We start from the raw sequence: 17,813 nt of genomic DNA, 5'->3' as shown, positions 1-17,813 counted from the left end.
AAGGCTGATGAGGCTGTATATTATGGTTTGCAAATGGCTTTCACATTAATTATGTAGTTGATTTTGTTGAGATGGTCATTATATTTGTGTCTTACTTTCACAGTCAAGAGAAATAGAATAACTAGGATTTTGTGATTTAGTTACTTATATGAAAGCCTAGTACTAAGATTTGAAAAGCTGGGATAATGTGGTAATATATTATACTTGGAAGAGGGAGACAGTCTAGGATCATGTGGAACAATAAATACAGTCATGGGGAAGTACTGTAGTAGAATAAAACAAATAAGAGGTGCTTAATCTTGAATGCTCTAGATGTTGCCTGTACATGACATTGATTTGTATCGTGGTACTTAAATCTGCAGTGGGGAAAACTGAAGATATTATTTTTAAAAAAGGGGAATGTGAACTCTTTGTGGAGCCCGGAGGAAAGGATGGGTTTACTCAAGATTTGCTGAGATGCCCTGTGCAATCGGTTCCACACAGCTGTTATGAGGTGGTCTATTTTCATTCTTTAAATAATAGCTAGCAGCTGATTTGCATTTAACCCAGTTTTCATTTGTTTTTCTTTGAGAGTGTGAGGGCTGTGGGTTTAAATTTCAACTTTCTGGAAGTGGGACTGAGTAAATCTGATAATCTTCTTTATTTTCCTCTGTTAGCTTTGCTGGGTGACCAAAAGGACAGATAAAGCAAATGCTTTGTAAATATCATAATTGTATCTTAAAGGATAAGTAATCTTTTTTTTCTCCTTTGAATTTTATTCCAGGACCCATCAGTTACACAAGTGACAAGAAATGTCCCACCAGGACTTGATGAATACAATCCATTTTCGGATTCTAGAACAGTAAGACTATTCTTAATTGGACTACTTTAAAATATTAAAATGGAAATTAAATAGGATTTATATTTCAATTATGGTTTCTTTTTAGTTGATTGGTTAAACTTATATAAAATAAGCTGTTAGTGTTTTATTTAGAATTTAGCAAGTTTATTAAAACAGGAAGGAATATTCCTAGTAATTGAAAATTACCATGATAGTTATACAAATTAAATTGCTAATAACCCCTCTAATATGTTAAAATTACTACAGTTCTTTAAACAGGAGAGGTTTTTTGGTATACATGTTAGTTTCATGGTAATACAGGGTGATGTTTTCTTACAAAGAGAGATGTTCGTCTGGAACTGTACCATGAATATTTGTATGATTGTCATTTGAATTAGGTGATTCTGAATAGGACTAGCTTTCTGCTCTGGTAGACTAGAACCTGTGGAACCTGGCCTAGGAGCATATTCTTCTCAAAATGTAGTCTTTGTTTATAAAATGAAGGAGTATGGAAAAAACCCTTAAAGAACAGGGTTCTCTACCCTGAATGCATATTAGAAGCACCTGGAGAACTTTATTACTGTATCTGTTAGGGCTCTAATCTCTCACAGGGCACTTTCGTTTTTTGTTTTTGCTTTAGCACTTTTGATGATTTTTTTGTGAGCCAGTTTTGAGGACTACTGAAGGTAGGTTCTGTTGAGAATTCTCCCTCAAAATTTCTCTGGCAAATAACGTTGTCTCCTGTATTTGAGTTTTTAGCTCAAATATCGCACTCACGAGGCCCCTAATTTTAAACACTGTTGACTCTTGAACTGTTAGTCATCCTCTTAAAGATATTAAAGTTCTTCAGTTACGTGCTTGGATTTACATGTCATTATAAGGATACTTACTTGATCATCTCTTCCTGATGCATGTTTTTCATAGTCTAGAAAATAATTCTAGAAGATCGTGTAGGCTTTTGCTTGGAAATTTCTTCAAAATGTATTAACTTTTTAGTTTTAAGAAGAGCTTTGTACAAAGTAAAAGCACTAAAATAAGAGTGAACTTTAAAATTTCACTTTATTTCAAAGCCCTCATTTATTTTAACAGCCTCTGTTTATGTGTAGCAGCTGCAACTCAGGCTGGGATCATCAAGTGTTCTTTGAGCATGTCAGTTTCAGATTGAACCCTATGAAATGGCCAATAAGTTGACCAGTTTTGACATGTAAAGATGGCAGTGTCATATGGCTCAACCTTATAGTGAACTGTGAAAATGTATGAGATTGCAACTTGGTAGGAGTTGAAAGGGAGAAAAAGAAAAGCCCGGTATATTTTATTCCACTATATGTAGTTTGATAATTTCTGGGGGGGTGGAGATGGGAACAAGACTGTTAAATTTGTTGGTAAGGAATAAAGGGAGGTTTTTATATAATTTTTTGGAAGATTTTACTAGCAAAAAATGTTTAACCTTTTTATAGTAGCAGCTTTAGATTATTCTTTTTAGAAGTAGTAATGTTCTTCAACAAGTTGTCTACTCTGTGCCATGTGCTTTACCTGTCTTATCTTATCGAATTCTTATAACAGCGTTCAAAATGGATATTTTTTGTTTCCTTTTACTGATAAAGAATCTTAGACACAAGTCATCCAGCTAGTAAGTGGCAGAACTGGTTTATGTAACTCATCTTTTTTCTGTAAAGCTTTTGCCTTTTCCATTTTGTTAGTGCTGTCTTTAGAGACAGATGCCTAAGAAATAGAAGATAATGTCCCGGTCTATGGAAAATTTCTCACGTAATTGGGATTTTAAAAAATTACACGAATTAGATATATCCAGGAAGGATAAAACAAAAATGTAAATTATGGTTCTAAATGTTGAGACTTTACAGTCAAGGAAAGGTTTTCTGAAAGAGAGTAGGTAGGCAATAATGAAAAGCCAGCTTACAACGAAACACTTCTCTTAGATTTGATGAGTAAGATAGTGTCAGAACCAGGAAAAATATTGTTACAAGAGCACTTAGGCATTTTCCACTGAACTTTTTACATGATGGAAAATACAGATGCAATAATTTAAAAATTCAAAATTCTTTTGTTTCATATATGTATGATTTTAGAAATTTGTCCCACCACTCCCCCTGCCCCCCGCTGGGTTTTGCAGCTGTGACTATTTTCTAAGAGCAGACGTACTTGGATAATTGATGTAAGTGATATGTCAGAACTCAGTCCAGATACTATTTTAGTTGATTGTTGTTATCCATATTTTTCTTAGAAAAGTATTTGTGAAAATGAAGCTTCTAGGTTGTTGCAGAAGGGTGTGGTGAGCTACTTGAGGTCAAGTAGGAAGATCCTTCAGCAGAATGAGCATATAGCCTTAAGATTTTAGAAAGTTCCTGTCTTTTTAAGTTTTTTATTAGGTTTCCTTTTATATTTAATTTTCTGTTTGAATGGAAACTTTAAGGAAAGTAACAATTAAATATTTAAATAATTTTAATAATTTACATATTAATTCATTCTGTATTATAAATTCAGAGAAAGGAATCCTCATAAAACACCACGTAGTTTAGACTTAGTCTGTTGGCAGTATACTGGAAGGCTATTCAGTCGAAATGTGGTGGTCTGAATTGAGATGTGCTATAAAATGGAGGGTAGTCTTTGGTTATGAAATAATTTTTTTCTGTTTGAACTCAAAATGTGTTTTACCACTGGAATTATGTTGAGCTTGGTGGGTAGCTTCCCTGGCCTGCCCTCTAACGCTTAATGCATAAATTACTAGAAGAATTAGCTCATCCTTGAGAACTGTTATGTATTTAGGGGGAATGTTTTCCTTTTAAATTAGGCAACAGTTTAAAATGCCTACTGCAGCTTGATTCTCACTAGTTTCAGCCACTGGTGATGGCATTCACGGCTTCAGACAGGATGTCTTCTGGCGGGTGTTGAAGTACAGGGATAGGGAGACCTATGTGTGTGTGGGGTAGTGTGGTGCTGTTGATAAAATCCTTAGTGATGTTTCTCAGGGCCTAGTTTACTGTCATATTTTTTTTCTTCAGGAATAGGTTGCTTGGTTCCTTTTCTGTTCTGCTAGTTGTTGACATATATGATTTCTGTCACATAAAACAGCAAGATCTGCAGAAGAACCAAGAGAAGAAAATTCCAAGTACTGGCATGCTCAAGTGGTCATTTCTGACCATAAAGGACATAGATAAATGATTTATGTAAGTAAGAACTGCCTCTGACTAAGTTAATTCAGGACATGGAATAGACTTAGAGTCATAAGACCTGGATTCTAATCTAGGCCTTGCCACTAATTAGTTGGTACCTTTAGACAAGCCAGCCATCTAACGTCTCTGGGCATCTTTTTTTTTTTTTTTTTTCTCTTCAGCGTGTAACAGTGGAGGCAGAGAGGAAGATGTTGAGATAAATAATTTCTGATGTCAGCTTTTGTTTTGAAAATGGATAAAACTTTAACTCCAGGCACTGACTGGATAGTACATAGTAGCTTGCCTATTTTTAATACCACAAAAGCAATTTCTGTACTGTAATATCTGTCTTTCTTTTCCCTTGGCACGCATTTCTTTTTTTCTTTCTCCTTTGCTTCTTGTCTTTCTTGGAGCTCATTATCTTTCCCTTCCGAAACCAGTCTTCTTTGTTTCTTGTCTTATTTTAATGATAACTATTGCCTTCTGTTCTTCTAGTGTCATTGGCTGGAAGTACCTGAGTCGTCTTTGGCTCAAACAGCTTCTTTCCCTACATCTAATCAGTAGCCACGTCCTGTCATTTATACCTCCAGGAGATATTACCTGTCTATCCTTTTCATTCCTACTAAACTGTCCTAATTCAGGTACTCATGTGAGATAATACAATGACCTGTCTACTTACCTGTCTCCAGTTTCTCTTCTTCAAATCAGTTTTTTGCACTATGACTAGAATTATTTTTTTAAGGCAAAGTTCAGATTAGGTCTTTTCTCCTTAGAAACGTGTGCATTGATTATGCATTGTCTACAGAGTAGTGTGCCATGTGGGGCCTCCATGATTTGATTTAAGACTATCTTTTTTTATTTTTAATTTTTTATAGACTTTATTTTTTAGAGCAGTTTGAGGTTTACAGAAAAATTGAGCAGAAAGTAGAGAGTCTCCATAGACTTCTTCCCCAGAGTATCTGTTTAATCTTATCCTCTAAGGTGCCATTTGCTCCAGCTAAAGCCATCTACTTTCTAGCCCACAACCCCATTGAGACCACCTCCCTTAGGGCATTTATTGGTCATTGAATGGAGTAAAGAGACACTGTGTGTGGTCATAATGCCTGGCTTCCGTCCTTTAATGGGCCAAGATGAACCTCTCATACTAGGTATATTCATTTTCTACTGCTGTGTAACAAATTACTAAATATTTAGCAGCTTGAAAAAGCACACATTTATTATTTTATCATTTCTGTAGGTCAGGAGTTCAGGCACAGCTTAACTGGATCATTTGTTCAGGGTTTCACAAGGTTGTGATCAAGCTGTGATCTGGGCTGTATTCTCATCCAGAGGCTTGACTGGGGAAGAATCTGTTTCCAAGCTCATTCAGGTTGTTGCCAGAATTAATACCCTTGTGATTGTATGACTGGGGGCCCCAGCTTTTGGCCAGCTTTCCGCTGGAGGCCACCTTCAGGTCATCGATGCTGTCTACAGTCCCTAGAGGCTGCATGGTTTCTTGCCACACAGGCTTCAACATCATGACCACTTATTTCAGAGAGTCTGCAGAGAGTCTCTCACGCTTTGCTACTAAGATGGAGTCCCTGTATTACATAATGTAATCAAGGGAATGATATCCCATCACTGTTACCGAATTCTGTCGATTAGAAGCATGTCACAGGTCCTGCATATACTCAAGGAGAGGGTATTATATTAAGACGTGAACACCAGGAGGGTAGAATCATTGAGGTTCACCTTAGGGTTTGTATGCCACGCTGGGAATAAGATGGCACATTGGGGTTAGGACTGTATAACTTCAAATCTCTTCGTGCCCATTTAAAAGGATCAAAGTGGAGCCTGCAGAACACTTAGCCCTCCCTACCCTCAACACTTGACTGCCCTAAGTTTATCAGAACTAATCTCATTATGCCTTTGACTCCTGTTTATGTCATTCTCTACGAGAAGCCCCAGACTCCTCCTCATCTCCTGGATTTTAATCCTCATGATGCACTGCACGTTTCTTAGTCTGAACCCTTCTATTTCCTTAATTCCTGAAACTTGTGCTTTCTGGAAGTCAGAGTCCAACTTCATCAAAATCCCCTCTATCTTTATCTTTTTCTCTGAATGTTTTATCCTTTGCTCTGTGGAAACTGGCCTTTCTGTGAGGACACTGCTTCCCCTGTAACCTTCTCCAAAACTAGCTGCTTTTTCTCTCACAGTTCTCAGACAACTGGGCATAAAATTGGGGTAGGTATTGTCTTTGTTTCTAGCTGCTTCTAGATGGTTTTCCTCCTTCCTGTCTAAAAGAAATCCCATGTCATCATTTGAATCTCATGTCATCAGATTATAATTGGGTCCCAGGTCTCATTGTGGCTGTCATCTACTGATCTCTGAATTACTACACCTTATTTCTCTTTGTTTTCATTTCTTAATTTTAGTTCTTGGTTCACTATTACTCTTTCCAACACTATTCCTATTTTCTAATTTTTAAAAACATCTTTTCCCTACTCTATTATCCCCATCCACCATTATGTATTTCTTTTTTTTGGCCGCACTGTACGGCTTGCTGGATCTCAGTTCCCTGACCAGGGATTGAAGCTGGGCCATGGCAGTGAAAGGCCGGAATCCTAACCACTAGGTCACCAGGGAACTCCTCCTGAATGTCATATTTTTTTTTTTTTTTTTTGGCCACACCAGCAGCATGCGGAATCCTAGTTCTCTGACCAGAGGTTGAACCCATGTCCCCTGCAGTGGAAGCGTGGAGTTTTAACCACTGGACTGCCAAGGAGGTCCCCACTGTCCTATTTTGAATTCTTAGTGGTGATCTTTCCAACATCCCGCCTGTCAGTGCCTTAACCTCATCTCTTCCATTGATTTTTGCATTCCATGTTATCTCAAGTCACTCACTCCCGCTTCTTGTATCTTTTCGGTTACTCTTCTAGTTCCTCAATTTCAACACATCTTTCAGTTCCACCAGGACCTCTGGTTTGTTGATCCTACTATGTCACTGCCCTTTATCTACATCTTACTCTCTTCTCTCAGCCTAAATTCCACATCCAGTTGTCATAATCACTCTCCATGTACTCTCAACTCCCTTGCCTTCCCCTCTCCCCCTTACTTTGACATAAGTCTTTTGGCTAGAAGCCAATCCCTGGTTAAAGACAACTCTGTATACTCTCTGCCCTTACCTTGCAGCTAAATATGGAGAAACACATGTAAACATACTGAATGGCCTCATTTTTAGTTCATAACCAGCTCTAAGTTGTACTGAATGTCCTAGTTATTTAATTGTCCACTCTCTTCTTCTCTCTCCTCACCTTTCTTTTTTCTCTCCTCATCTTTAAAATCTGTCCTCCTATCCTCATTCTCAGTTGATGACCTTACTTCTTATTTCACTGAGAAAATTGAAGCAACCAGTAGAGAACATCCACAGACTTCCACTGTCACGTCTACCTACCTACCAGCGTTTATACCCATGTGTTCTGTTTTCCTGCCTTTTACTTATAGATGAACTGTCTGTGCTTCTATCTAAAGCCATTCCCTCTATTTGTGCAGTAGATTCCATGTACTTTCACTTAAGAACTTTGCTGAGTTGCTCCTCTCCAACATCACTAGTTTTATCACTTTCTACTGGATCATTCACATCATCATAAAAACATGTTTTCTTCTATGTTAGGAAAAAAAAAATCACAAAAATTTATTATTCATTTAACAGCTTTATTAGATAATTAATATACCACACACCCATTTAAAGTGTACAATTAAATGTTTTTAGTGTAGTAATAGAGTTGTACAACCATTACCACATTCTAATTTTAGAATATTTTTGTATCTTCTACCCCTGAAAGAAACCCTGCATCCTTTATCATTACTTCACATTCCCCCCTCCCTCTCCAGCCATAGGCAAGTATATTCACTTTCTGTCTCTACAGATTTGCCTATTCTGGACATTTCATATAAATGGAATCGTAAAGTGTGTGGTCTTGTGCAACTGGTCCTTTTACTTAGCATAATGTTTTCAAGGTTCAACTATGTTGTGGCATATATCAGTACTTCATTCCTTTTTATGGCTTTTTATACCACATTTTATTTATGCATTCATCAGTTGATGGGCAGTTACATGGTTTACAACTTTTGGCTGCTCTGAACCTTTGTGTACTAGTTTTTGTGTGGACGTGTGTTTTCATTTCTCTTGGATATATACATAGGAGTGGAATGGTAGGGTCATATGGTAATAATATGTTTAACTTTTTGAGGAACTACCAGGCTGTTTAACAAAGTGGCTGCAGCAGTGTAGAAGGGTTCCAATATCTTCACATCCTTTCCAAATTTGTTACTGTCTGACTTTTTGCTTACAGCCGTCTTAGCGGATGTGCAGTGATCTATCCTTGTTGGTTTTGGTTTGCATTTCCCTGATGGTTAATGATGTTGAACATTTTTTTTTTCATGTGCTTATTGGCCATTCGTATGTTATCTTTGGAGAAGTGTCCAGATTCTTGGCTCATTTTAAAATTGGATTTTCTTTTTGATATTGAATACGTGATATTAGATACAGGTCGCTTGTGAAATAAGTGATTTGCAGATACAGTTGACCCTTGAACAACGCAGGTTTGAACTATGGGAGTCCACATACTTGTGAATTCCTTTCACTAAATACATAGTACAGTACTGCACAATCAGTGGTTAATTGAATCCCCGATGCAGAACCTCGGATATGTAGGGCTGGCTCTAAAGTTATACGTGGATTTCCAACTGTGTGGAGGATCAGTGCCTTACCCTTGCATTGTTCAAGTATTTTCTCCGATTCTGTGGAGTGTCTTTTCACTTTCCTGATAGAGTTCTTTGACACACAGAAGTTTTAAATTTTGGTGTCACATTTGTCTGTTTTTTCTTTGGTTGCTTCTGTTTTTGGTGTCACATGTAAGAAGCCATTGCCTAACTGAAGGTCATAAAGATTTACTCCGAAGTTTTCTTCTAAGAGTTGTATAGTTTCAGTGCTTACATTTAGGTTTGTGATCCATTTTGAATTAATTTTCATGAATGGTATGAGATAGGTTTCCAGCTTCTTTCTTTTGCATGTAGATATCCACTTGTTCTAGCACCATTTTTTGAAAAGACTCTTCTTCCGCGTTGGATTATTTTGGCACTCTTGATGAAAATCAATTGATGGTTAATGTAAGGGCGTGTTTTGGGACTCTAAATTCCACTCTGTTGATCTGTGTCTATCCCTATGCCAGTCTCCCACTATCCTGATTACTGTAACTTTGTAACAAAACTTTATGTTAACCTTGTTTCCCTTTCGAGTCTAATTCTCACATCTCTGTCATTGAAAAACTTTCTCTGCTCCCAGTTGCTGCAGAACTCCTCTGAAGAGCTTTCTACTTCTCTTTCCCCTCAGCCCTTTCTCCTAAAAGATATTTCAGTAAGTCTTTTGCTCCCAACACTCCACCAAAACACACTCTTCAAGGTAGCCAATGACTTCCACGTTGCTAAATCCAGTGGTAAAACTGCAGTCTTACTCCATCTATCAGCACTGACAGTTGATCACTATCTCATTCTTAGAAAACTTTTTTCATGTGCCTTTCAGAGCACTTAAGTTTTTCCTTCTCCGTCTCCTTCGCTGATTTCTCTCCTTTCCCTGCCCCTTCAGCCCCAGTATTGGAGTGTGCCAGGACTTCTCTTCTCTATCCATGGCCACTCAAATGGTTATTTCATCCAGTCTTACAGCTTTAAATATCATCTACGTGCTGATGACTCCCAAATTTACATCTGCAGCACAGAACTCTGCTCTCAACACCACACTCATGTATTCAGCTGCCTGCTAGATATGTCTACCTTGGATGTCTTAGAAACTGCAAATTCAGCTTGTCCAGTACTGAACTGAGCCCCCTCCTTAGAAACCTGCCCGTTTTCGATCTTTCTTATTTCTATCCTGTTAGTTGTTTAGGCCAAAACCTTGGTGGTATTTCATTATTTCCATTTCCTTACACATCACATTTCTGTCAGGGAATCCTGTTGGCTCTCCCTTACAAATACGTACAGATCTGATGCCTTATCTCCATAGCCACCACTTGTATTGAGCTGCCATCATCCCTTGCCTGGATTACTACAGCGGTGGTTTCTTACTATTCTCTCTCTTTCCACCTTTAATCTATTTTCAGCTCAGTAGCCAGAGTGATACCTTGAAAAAAAAAAGTTGATCATTTCAGTCTCCTGCTTAGAACTCTTCACTAGCTTTTGATTTTTTTCCACAGTAAAACCAAGAGTCCTTAAAATGGCATATAATCTGGTCTCTAATATCTCTCACTCCTATCTCCTCACTCTTTCTTTGTGTATTCTTTCCCAGCACCCTGGTCTTCCGTAGGCCAGGCATTCTCCTGACTTTGTATTGGCTATTCCTTCTGCCTTAAATGGTCTTCCCCCAGATATCTGCAAAGCTGACTTCTTCACTTCTGTAAAGTTTTTGCTGCAATATTTGCTTTCTTAACCACCTTTGTAAAATTATCCCTACTCAGCTTATACTCACGACCTGTTTACCGTTTTGTTCCATAAAATTTACTGCCTTCTAAGATACTCTATAATGTATTGTTTATCTTCCATTGCTAGATTGTAAGCTCCATGAGAGTAGGGATGTTTGCCTGTTGTGTTCATTAATGTCTCCCAAGTGTCTGTAATTGTTTGTGGCACATTGCAGTTGATCAATGAATGTTTGAATGTATGAATAAATATGTCTGGCTGCACCTCTCTTCCTTCATGTGCCGTTCTCTATTTGCGAACTCCCATTCTTGTATAGCCCTTCTTTCCTCCTATTACTTACCTCCTCCCCCAGTTACTCTAATCTTTAAAAGCCTTGTTTTGAAATGGTCATCTATTCAGATAAAATGATTTCTACTTGTCCTGATTCTGACATTAGTATGTTTAATTTTCACCACCCTTAATAACAAGGGAATCTGTGTTAGGCAGAGCCAAAATCAGTTCTGTCTGCTCTGTCAGAGACTGATAAGGTCAGTGGAAGCTGCAAAAAGTTTAAGGTTTCTTTTGGCAGTCTCTCGATTAGGTGAAAGAATAGACAGTGGTTTATAGAAACTGTAAACTTTGTTGCCTCAGAGGGGAGTTCTCAAATTTCAGGGTGTATAAGAATCACCCTGGAGAGCTTACTTAAAATGTGACCATCTTGAAAATGCAAACCCCTTCTCTTCAACCCCTGAGTTTTTGAATCAGTATGTCCACAGTGGGGCGTAGAGTTTGCATTTTCAGTAAGCACCAGGGCTTTCTGATGCAGGAGATCTATGAACACGTTAATTGCTTTAGACCTGGGTATACTTAGAAACATTATGGGTTCACAGATGGAAGAGAAAGAGCCGGAAAAAGCAAGGAGAAATTTTCTTGAATAGGTGTTTCGAGTATGGAAGAAAACCAGGAAGGAGAACATATTTGTTGTATACATGAGAAAGACAACTTGTGGACCTCTCCTTCCTCGAAGGGCTATTATATGCTCATTTATTTAATAATGAAACACCTTTGGAACTTCCAATGCAGAGAGCTCACTATATAACAGAAAAGTCTCTCCATAGTTGTATTTCTTTGATTGTTATAATGTTCTTAAGTCTATTGAGTGAAAATATATCTTACTATAATTTTTAATCTGTTGATCCTGGTTGAGTTCTCCAAAGCCACACAGATAGGCAAACGTAGTAATGTAATTTGTGTTAAAATATAAATAATTATAACCATGTAAAGTATAACTTTTACAGAGATTTAAGAAATGTAGTCTATTCCTAACTTGTGAAATTTCATCCGCCATGGGAGAAGGACGTACAGCCTTGCTCTGGCCAGAGCTCTGCCCCCGAGGTCACTCTCCTATTCTCCTGGCTTCTCTAAAGTTTTTTCTCTGTCTCCATCTTTGCACCTTCTGTACTTTTCTCAATACTTTAAGTTTTTCCCAGGGGCTTCCATAGCAGTGACAGACACAGTTTCAGGATTGTCAGAAGAGCCTATCTTACTCTAGTACATCTAGGTGCACTAGAGTACTCTTTTTTCCTACAGATAGGTTGACTTTCCTTCTGTGTCTGCAGTTTTGATGAGTGTAAAATGAAGATGATATACTCAGGAGTGTCCAGTGAAGCAGAAAGATACCACTTCTTACATCTCAAATATTTCTTCTGGTTCTAAAGTAGAAGTTCCTTTAGTGAGGGTCTGTTGGTAGTGACTCTTTGAATAGTTATAAATACTTATTATTTCACCTTAGTTCTCAAAAGCTAATTTCACTGGCTTTAGAGGTCGGCATTGACAGTTAGTTTCTCTCATCAGTTTGGCACGTTCTACTTGGGATCCCATTGTTGCTGTAGAGAAAATAGCTCTCAGTCTTACTGGCATTCCTTTGTATAGGTATTGTGTCTTTCTTTTTTTTCCCTTCTTTTTCTTCCAGTTTTATTGAGATATAATTGACATACGCCACTGTATAAATTTAAGGTGTGCAGTATAATTTGACTTATGGGAATTCCCTGGTGGTCCAGTGGTTAGGACACTGCACTTCCAATGTAGGGGGCACAGGTTCAATCCCTGGTCGGGGAACTTAGATCCCGCATGCGGTGTGGCCAAAAAAAAAAAAAAAAAAAATTGACTTACATCATGCATTGATTAGCACATCAAGTTTAGTGACTATTCATCTCATATAGATACAAAATGAAAGAAATAGAAAAAATTTTTTCCTTGTGATGAGAACTCTTAGGATTTACTCTCAACAACTTTCATATATAGCATGACAGCAGTGTTAATTATATTCATCATGTTGTGCATAACAGCCCTAGTGCTTATTTATCTTACAACTGGGAGTTTGTGCCTTTCGACTACTTTGATCCAATTCCCTGTCCCCCACCCCCTGCCTCTGGTAACCACAAACCTGATCTCTTTTTCTGTGTGTTTGTTTTTGAAGTATAATTGACCTACAACACTATTTTAGTTCCTGTTATGCAACATAGTGATTCAGTATTAAATGGTCACCACAGTAAGTCTAGTTACCATCTGTCACCACTTAAAGATATTACATAGTTATTGATTATATTCCCCACACTGTACATTTCATACCCTGACTCATATATTTTGTAGCTGGAAGTTTGGACCTCTTAATCTCCCTGACCTTTTTCTGTTTTCCCCCCTCCCCCCTCCCCTCTGGCAACTTGCTGTTCTCTGTATTCATGAGTCTGTTTCTATTTTATTACGTTTGTTCATTTGTTTTGTTCTTTAGATTCCACATATAAATGAACTCATACTGTATTTGTCTTCCTCTGTCTGACTCACTTCACTTAGCATGCCAGCCTCTAGGTCCATCCATGTCACAAATGGCTAGATTTCATTCTTTTTTATGGCTGAGAAATATTTGATTCTATATATGTACTGCATCTTCTCTATCCATTCGTCTGCTGATGGTTCTGGGCCTTCTGGTGGTCTGGGCTGTGTCCCATGGCAGCTGGCCTACTGGTGGGCAGGGCCAGGTCCTGGCACTAATAAGCTAGAGAGAAGATTCCAGAATGGTGCTTGCCAGCACCAGTGTCCTCGTGACAGAATGAACTCCCCAAAACGGCTGCCACCAGCATCTACTGATATGTCCCCAGAGTGAGACCCAGCTGGCTCCTCCCTCTCTGGGAGGCTCTTCAAGAAGTAAGTGGGTCGACCCAGGCTCCTTTCAATTACTGCTTTTGCCCTGGGTCTCAGAGCAGGTGACATTTCGTGTGAGCCCTTTGAGAGAGGGGTCTCCGTTTCCTACAGTGCTCTGCCTCTCCTGAAAGCAAGCCCTGTTGGCCTTCAAAGCCAGATGTTCTAGGGGGCTCGTCCTCCCTGTGCAGGACTCCCAGGGTGGGGAGCCTGAGGTGGGGCTTGGACACCTCACTCCTTGGGGAGAACCTCTGCATTGTGATTATCCTCCCGTTTGTGGGTTGCCTGCACAGGGGTGTGGGTCTCGACTATACTGCGACTCCGCCCCTGCTCCATGTCTTGCTGTGCCTCCTCCTTTATATCTTTAGTTGCAGAAGATCTTCTTTGCTGGTCTTGAGGTCGTTTCATCAATAGCTGCTCTGTAAATAGTTGTAATTTTGGTGAAGCTCGTAGGAGGAGGTGAGCTGAAGGTCTTCCTCCTCTCCCATCTTGGTCACACCCCCCTTCTCTTGACGGTTTTAAGATCTCTCATACTTAGGATTTGCTCTTTCACTATAGTGTGCCTAGATGTTAACTTTTAAAACATCTGGTTTGGGTTTTGGAGTTTGGAGTCTGAGAATCAGTGTCCTCACGTTCCCTCTGAACACTGACTCTGCCTCATTCTCTCTGTTTGCTTCCTGTGGAGCTCTCAATTGTACCTTCTCTATTCTCATTTCTCTTAAGCTCTCGTATTTTCCTTTTTTTCATCTTTCTGCTACATTCTGTGCAGTTTCTTTCTTTTTCTCCTTTTTTTTGTTTTTTACATCTTTATTGGATTATAACTGCCCCACAATGTCACGCTAGTCTCTGCTGTACAACAGAGTGAATCAGCCACATGTATACATATATCCCCTCCTTCCTGAACCTCCCTCCCGCTCTCCCCATCCCACCTCTCTAGGGGGTCACAAAGCACTGAGCTGATCTCCCTGTGCTATGCAGCAGCTTCCCACTAGCTATCTGTTTTACACATGGTAGTGTATATATGTCAATGCTACTCTCTCACTTCTTCCCAGCCTCCCCTTCCCCCCTGTGTCCTCAGGTACGTTCTCTACAACCTGTGTGGTTTCTTTAGACACACTTCTGTTTCCCTAATTATCTCTTCATCTTTGTGTAGTCTGCTGTTTCATACTTGTCTATTAAATTTATAATTCTAATTATTATAGTTTTCATTTCTGTAAGTTCCATTTGTATCATTTTAAAAGATATTTGGTCAATTCTTACAGTCTCTTGTTGCCTAGTCATGCGTTTATTACCTTCTTTTATTTCTTTATTAAGTATATCTATTTTATATTTTGCATCTGATAATTCCAGTATCTCTGATCTTACTTTGTAGTTTGTATATCTGTGGATCCTTGCTCATGGTGGCTTGCTTCCTTCTGTGTTTAAGTCATGAGCCAATGTTACTTGGAACTTGAGCTGTGAAAATTCTTTGAAGCCTGGTATTTTTTTGTTTTTTAATTTTTATTTATTATTTTTGGCTGCGTTGGGTCTTTGTTGCTGTGCGGAGGCTTTCTCTAGTTGCGGCGAGCGGGGGCTACTCTTCGTTGCGGTGCGCGGGCTTCTCATTGTGGTGGCTTCTCGTTGCAGAACACGGGCTCTAGGTGCACGAGCTTTAGTAGTTATGGCACGTGGGCTCAGTAGCTGTGGCTCGCAGGCTCTAGAGCGCAGGCTCAGTAGTTGTGGTGCACGGGCTTAGCTGCTCCGTGGCATGTGGGATCTTCCTGGACCAGGGCTTGAACCCGTGTCCCCTGCATTGGCAGGCGGATTCTTAACCCCTGCGCCACCAGGGAAGCCCTGAAGCCTGGTTTTAAAGTGTGTTCCTCTACTTTTGCCAGGTACTTGAGGTCACTACCAACCTGGGATATCTGGAAATGAAAATTTCAGCTTGGAATATTTTATCTGTATTGGTAGTGTGAAACCTGGCCCCAAGTCTGCAAGGTGGTAGGTTTATGATTAGGAGTTCTCAGGGAAGATTTCTTTTTTTTTTTTTTTCCTCCTTCCCTATCCATAGTCCAGGGCAAGACAGGCAAGTATTCATACTGTTTCTTTCTGTGAAGCTGGTTTTCTGCTTATCCACTGAGAATGTTGCTTTTTAGGAAGTCCTGGCTTTATGCGGTGATCACAGATTGATTTTACCTTATACGGACTCCCAAGCTTGGTCTCCAGCTTATTGAATCCTGGTGATTTTGTTAGTGGTATGGCATCAAGGCTCTTCTTCGGATTCGTGGTTTTTCCTACTTTCTGCCCTCTCAGGATTTCCTATCAGCTTAGTCATGTATTTACAATATTATTTAAATGAAATTTGATTCAGCATTTTCAGGTACTGCGTATCAGGGGTGTCACTACAGATGTGTGGTCTGCTGTGTTGCCATAAATGGAAGTGTTTAGTGGATTGTTTTAATTTTCTTTTTGTTCATATGTGCAGAAGTGAAAAGTTGGAAAAGAATTTGGAGCCATCATTAGAATAGGTCTTTAATCATTATGACAAGAGCTATACTTGGCTTGAGGTGGCTAATCATGCGTGTTGTGGCTGATGAAAATACTGGGTTCCAGAGCTGGACAGAGATTTCGCTTGCACTCGCAAATTTGAAGAAATTGTCAGCTATCAGGTTAATATCAGTGGTATTAGAGATTTGTGCTTCTCCAATAATTCTCATGATTGCTATACCACAAGCAACTATTACCTCGAATATATCAAATGCTAGCTCTAAACTAGCCTTCATTCTTATCTGGTAATTCTTCATACTTAATACTTCATTTGTTACTTAAAGCAGTAAAGAATTTATAGTATGGTTTCAACTGGGTGAATTCTTGAGTCATTTCTGTGTGCTTTTCCTGAAGTGTGCTGCCCAACTAACTTTGCCAGGCGTTTTATTCGGTCATTGTTTTGTTGTTGCCACTTATTTAAACCAAGAGAGTGATACTTTCGGGCCATGATTGTCTAGTTGGAGAATAGTTAGGATTGATCAGCTTCAGTTTTTCTGCCTATTAATATGAAATATTGGAGTGGGAGAACAGGCAATTGGAATAGAGAATTTACAGTTCTTTCGGTGATAAAAATTATAGTGGAGATAAAAATACAAGAAAAAGCTTTACATCCCACTATTCAGCAACAATCACTGTTAACATATTGATACATTTTAAAATAAAAAATTGGGATTATACTGTATATACAATTTTGTTTAATAACATAATTTTTTTATGTATTTTATTTTTGGCTGCATGGGGTCTTGGTTGTGGCATGCTGGATCTTTTGTTGTGGTGCGCAGCTTCTCTCTAGTTGTGGCATGTGGGCTCAGTAGTTGTATTCAGTAGTTGCAGCATGCGGGCTCTCTAGTTGTGGTGCGTGGGCTCCGGAGTGCATGGGCTCTGTAGTTGTGGCATGTGGGCTCTCTAGGTGTGACTCGCATGCTCAGTAGCGGCACGTGGGCTTAGTTGCCCCACGGCATGTGGGATCTTAGTTCCCCGACCAGGGATCAAACCCACGTCCCCTGCATTGGAAGGCGGATTCTTAATCACTGGACCACCAGGGAAGTCCCAAAACTTATAACTGATACAAGCTTTCCCCATTTCATATTCTTTCAAAACTTTTAAATAGCTGCATAATATATTCTCCTATGGGTGGATCATAATTTAATTTGTCTATATTTTATCTACCGTTGGACATTTGGGGTATTTCTAACTTTTTTTTTGCTTTTACAAATAATGCTGTAGGGAGTACTTTGGCATACACACATTTGTGCAAACCTTGGATTATTTCTGTATATTTTTTAAGAGTAGCTATTTATGGGGCTTCCCTGGTGGCGCAGTGGTTAACAATCTGCCTGCCAATGTAGGGGACACGGGTTCAAGCCCTGGTCCGGGAAGATCCCACATGCTGCAGAGCAACTAAGCCCGTGTGCCACAACTACTGAGCCTGCGCTCTAGAGCCCGCGAGACACAACTACTGAGCCCGTGTGCCACAACTACTGAAGCCCGCGTGTCTAGAGCCCATGCTCCACAACAAGAGGAGCCAATGCAGTGAGAAGCCTGTGCACTGCAATGAAGAGTAGCCCCCGCTTGCTGCAACGAGAGAAAGGCCGCACGCAACAATGAAGACCCAATGCAGCCAAAAATATATATATATATATTTATAAAAAAAAGAAAAGAGTAGC

The 17,813-nt window shown here is 39.3% G+C and overlaps 1 protein-coding gene across 8 annotated transcripts in view; it reads left to right on the top strand.

The window, feature by feature from the left end:
- SCAMP1 (secretory carrier membrane protein 1) overlaps nucleotides 1–17,813 on the top strand; it is a 139,422-nt gene that overhangs the window by 24,386 nt on the left and 97,223 nt on the right. For 6 of the 8 annotated variants that reach the window (XM_049707761.1, XM_033430073.2, XM_049707762.1 and 3 more), the window contains exon 2: nucleotides 764–841. The exons of the other annotated variants lie outside the window; for them this stretch is intronic. In XM_049707761.1, the coding sequence (XP_049563718.1) occupies nucleotides 764–841 (78 nt within the window). The remainder of the gene's footprint in view (nucleotides 1–763; nucleotides 842–17,813) is intronic. 8 annotated transcript variants of the gene reach the window in all.

This window comes from Orcinus orca, chromosome 3 (genome assembly GCF_937001465.1).
Source record: "Orcinus orca chromosome 3, mOrcOrc1.1, whole genome shotgun sequence".
In the NCBI taxonomy this organism is placed as follows: Eukaryota; Metazoa; Chordata; class Mammalia; order Artiodactyla; family Delphinidae; genus Orcinus; species Orcinus orca.
The sequence above is the reverse complement of the archived record's forward strand: the minus strand, read 5'-3'. Positions and strand labels throughout refer to the sequence as shown.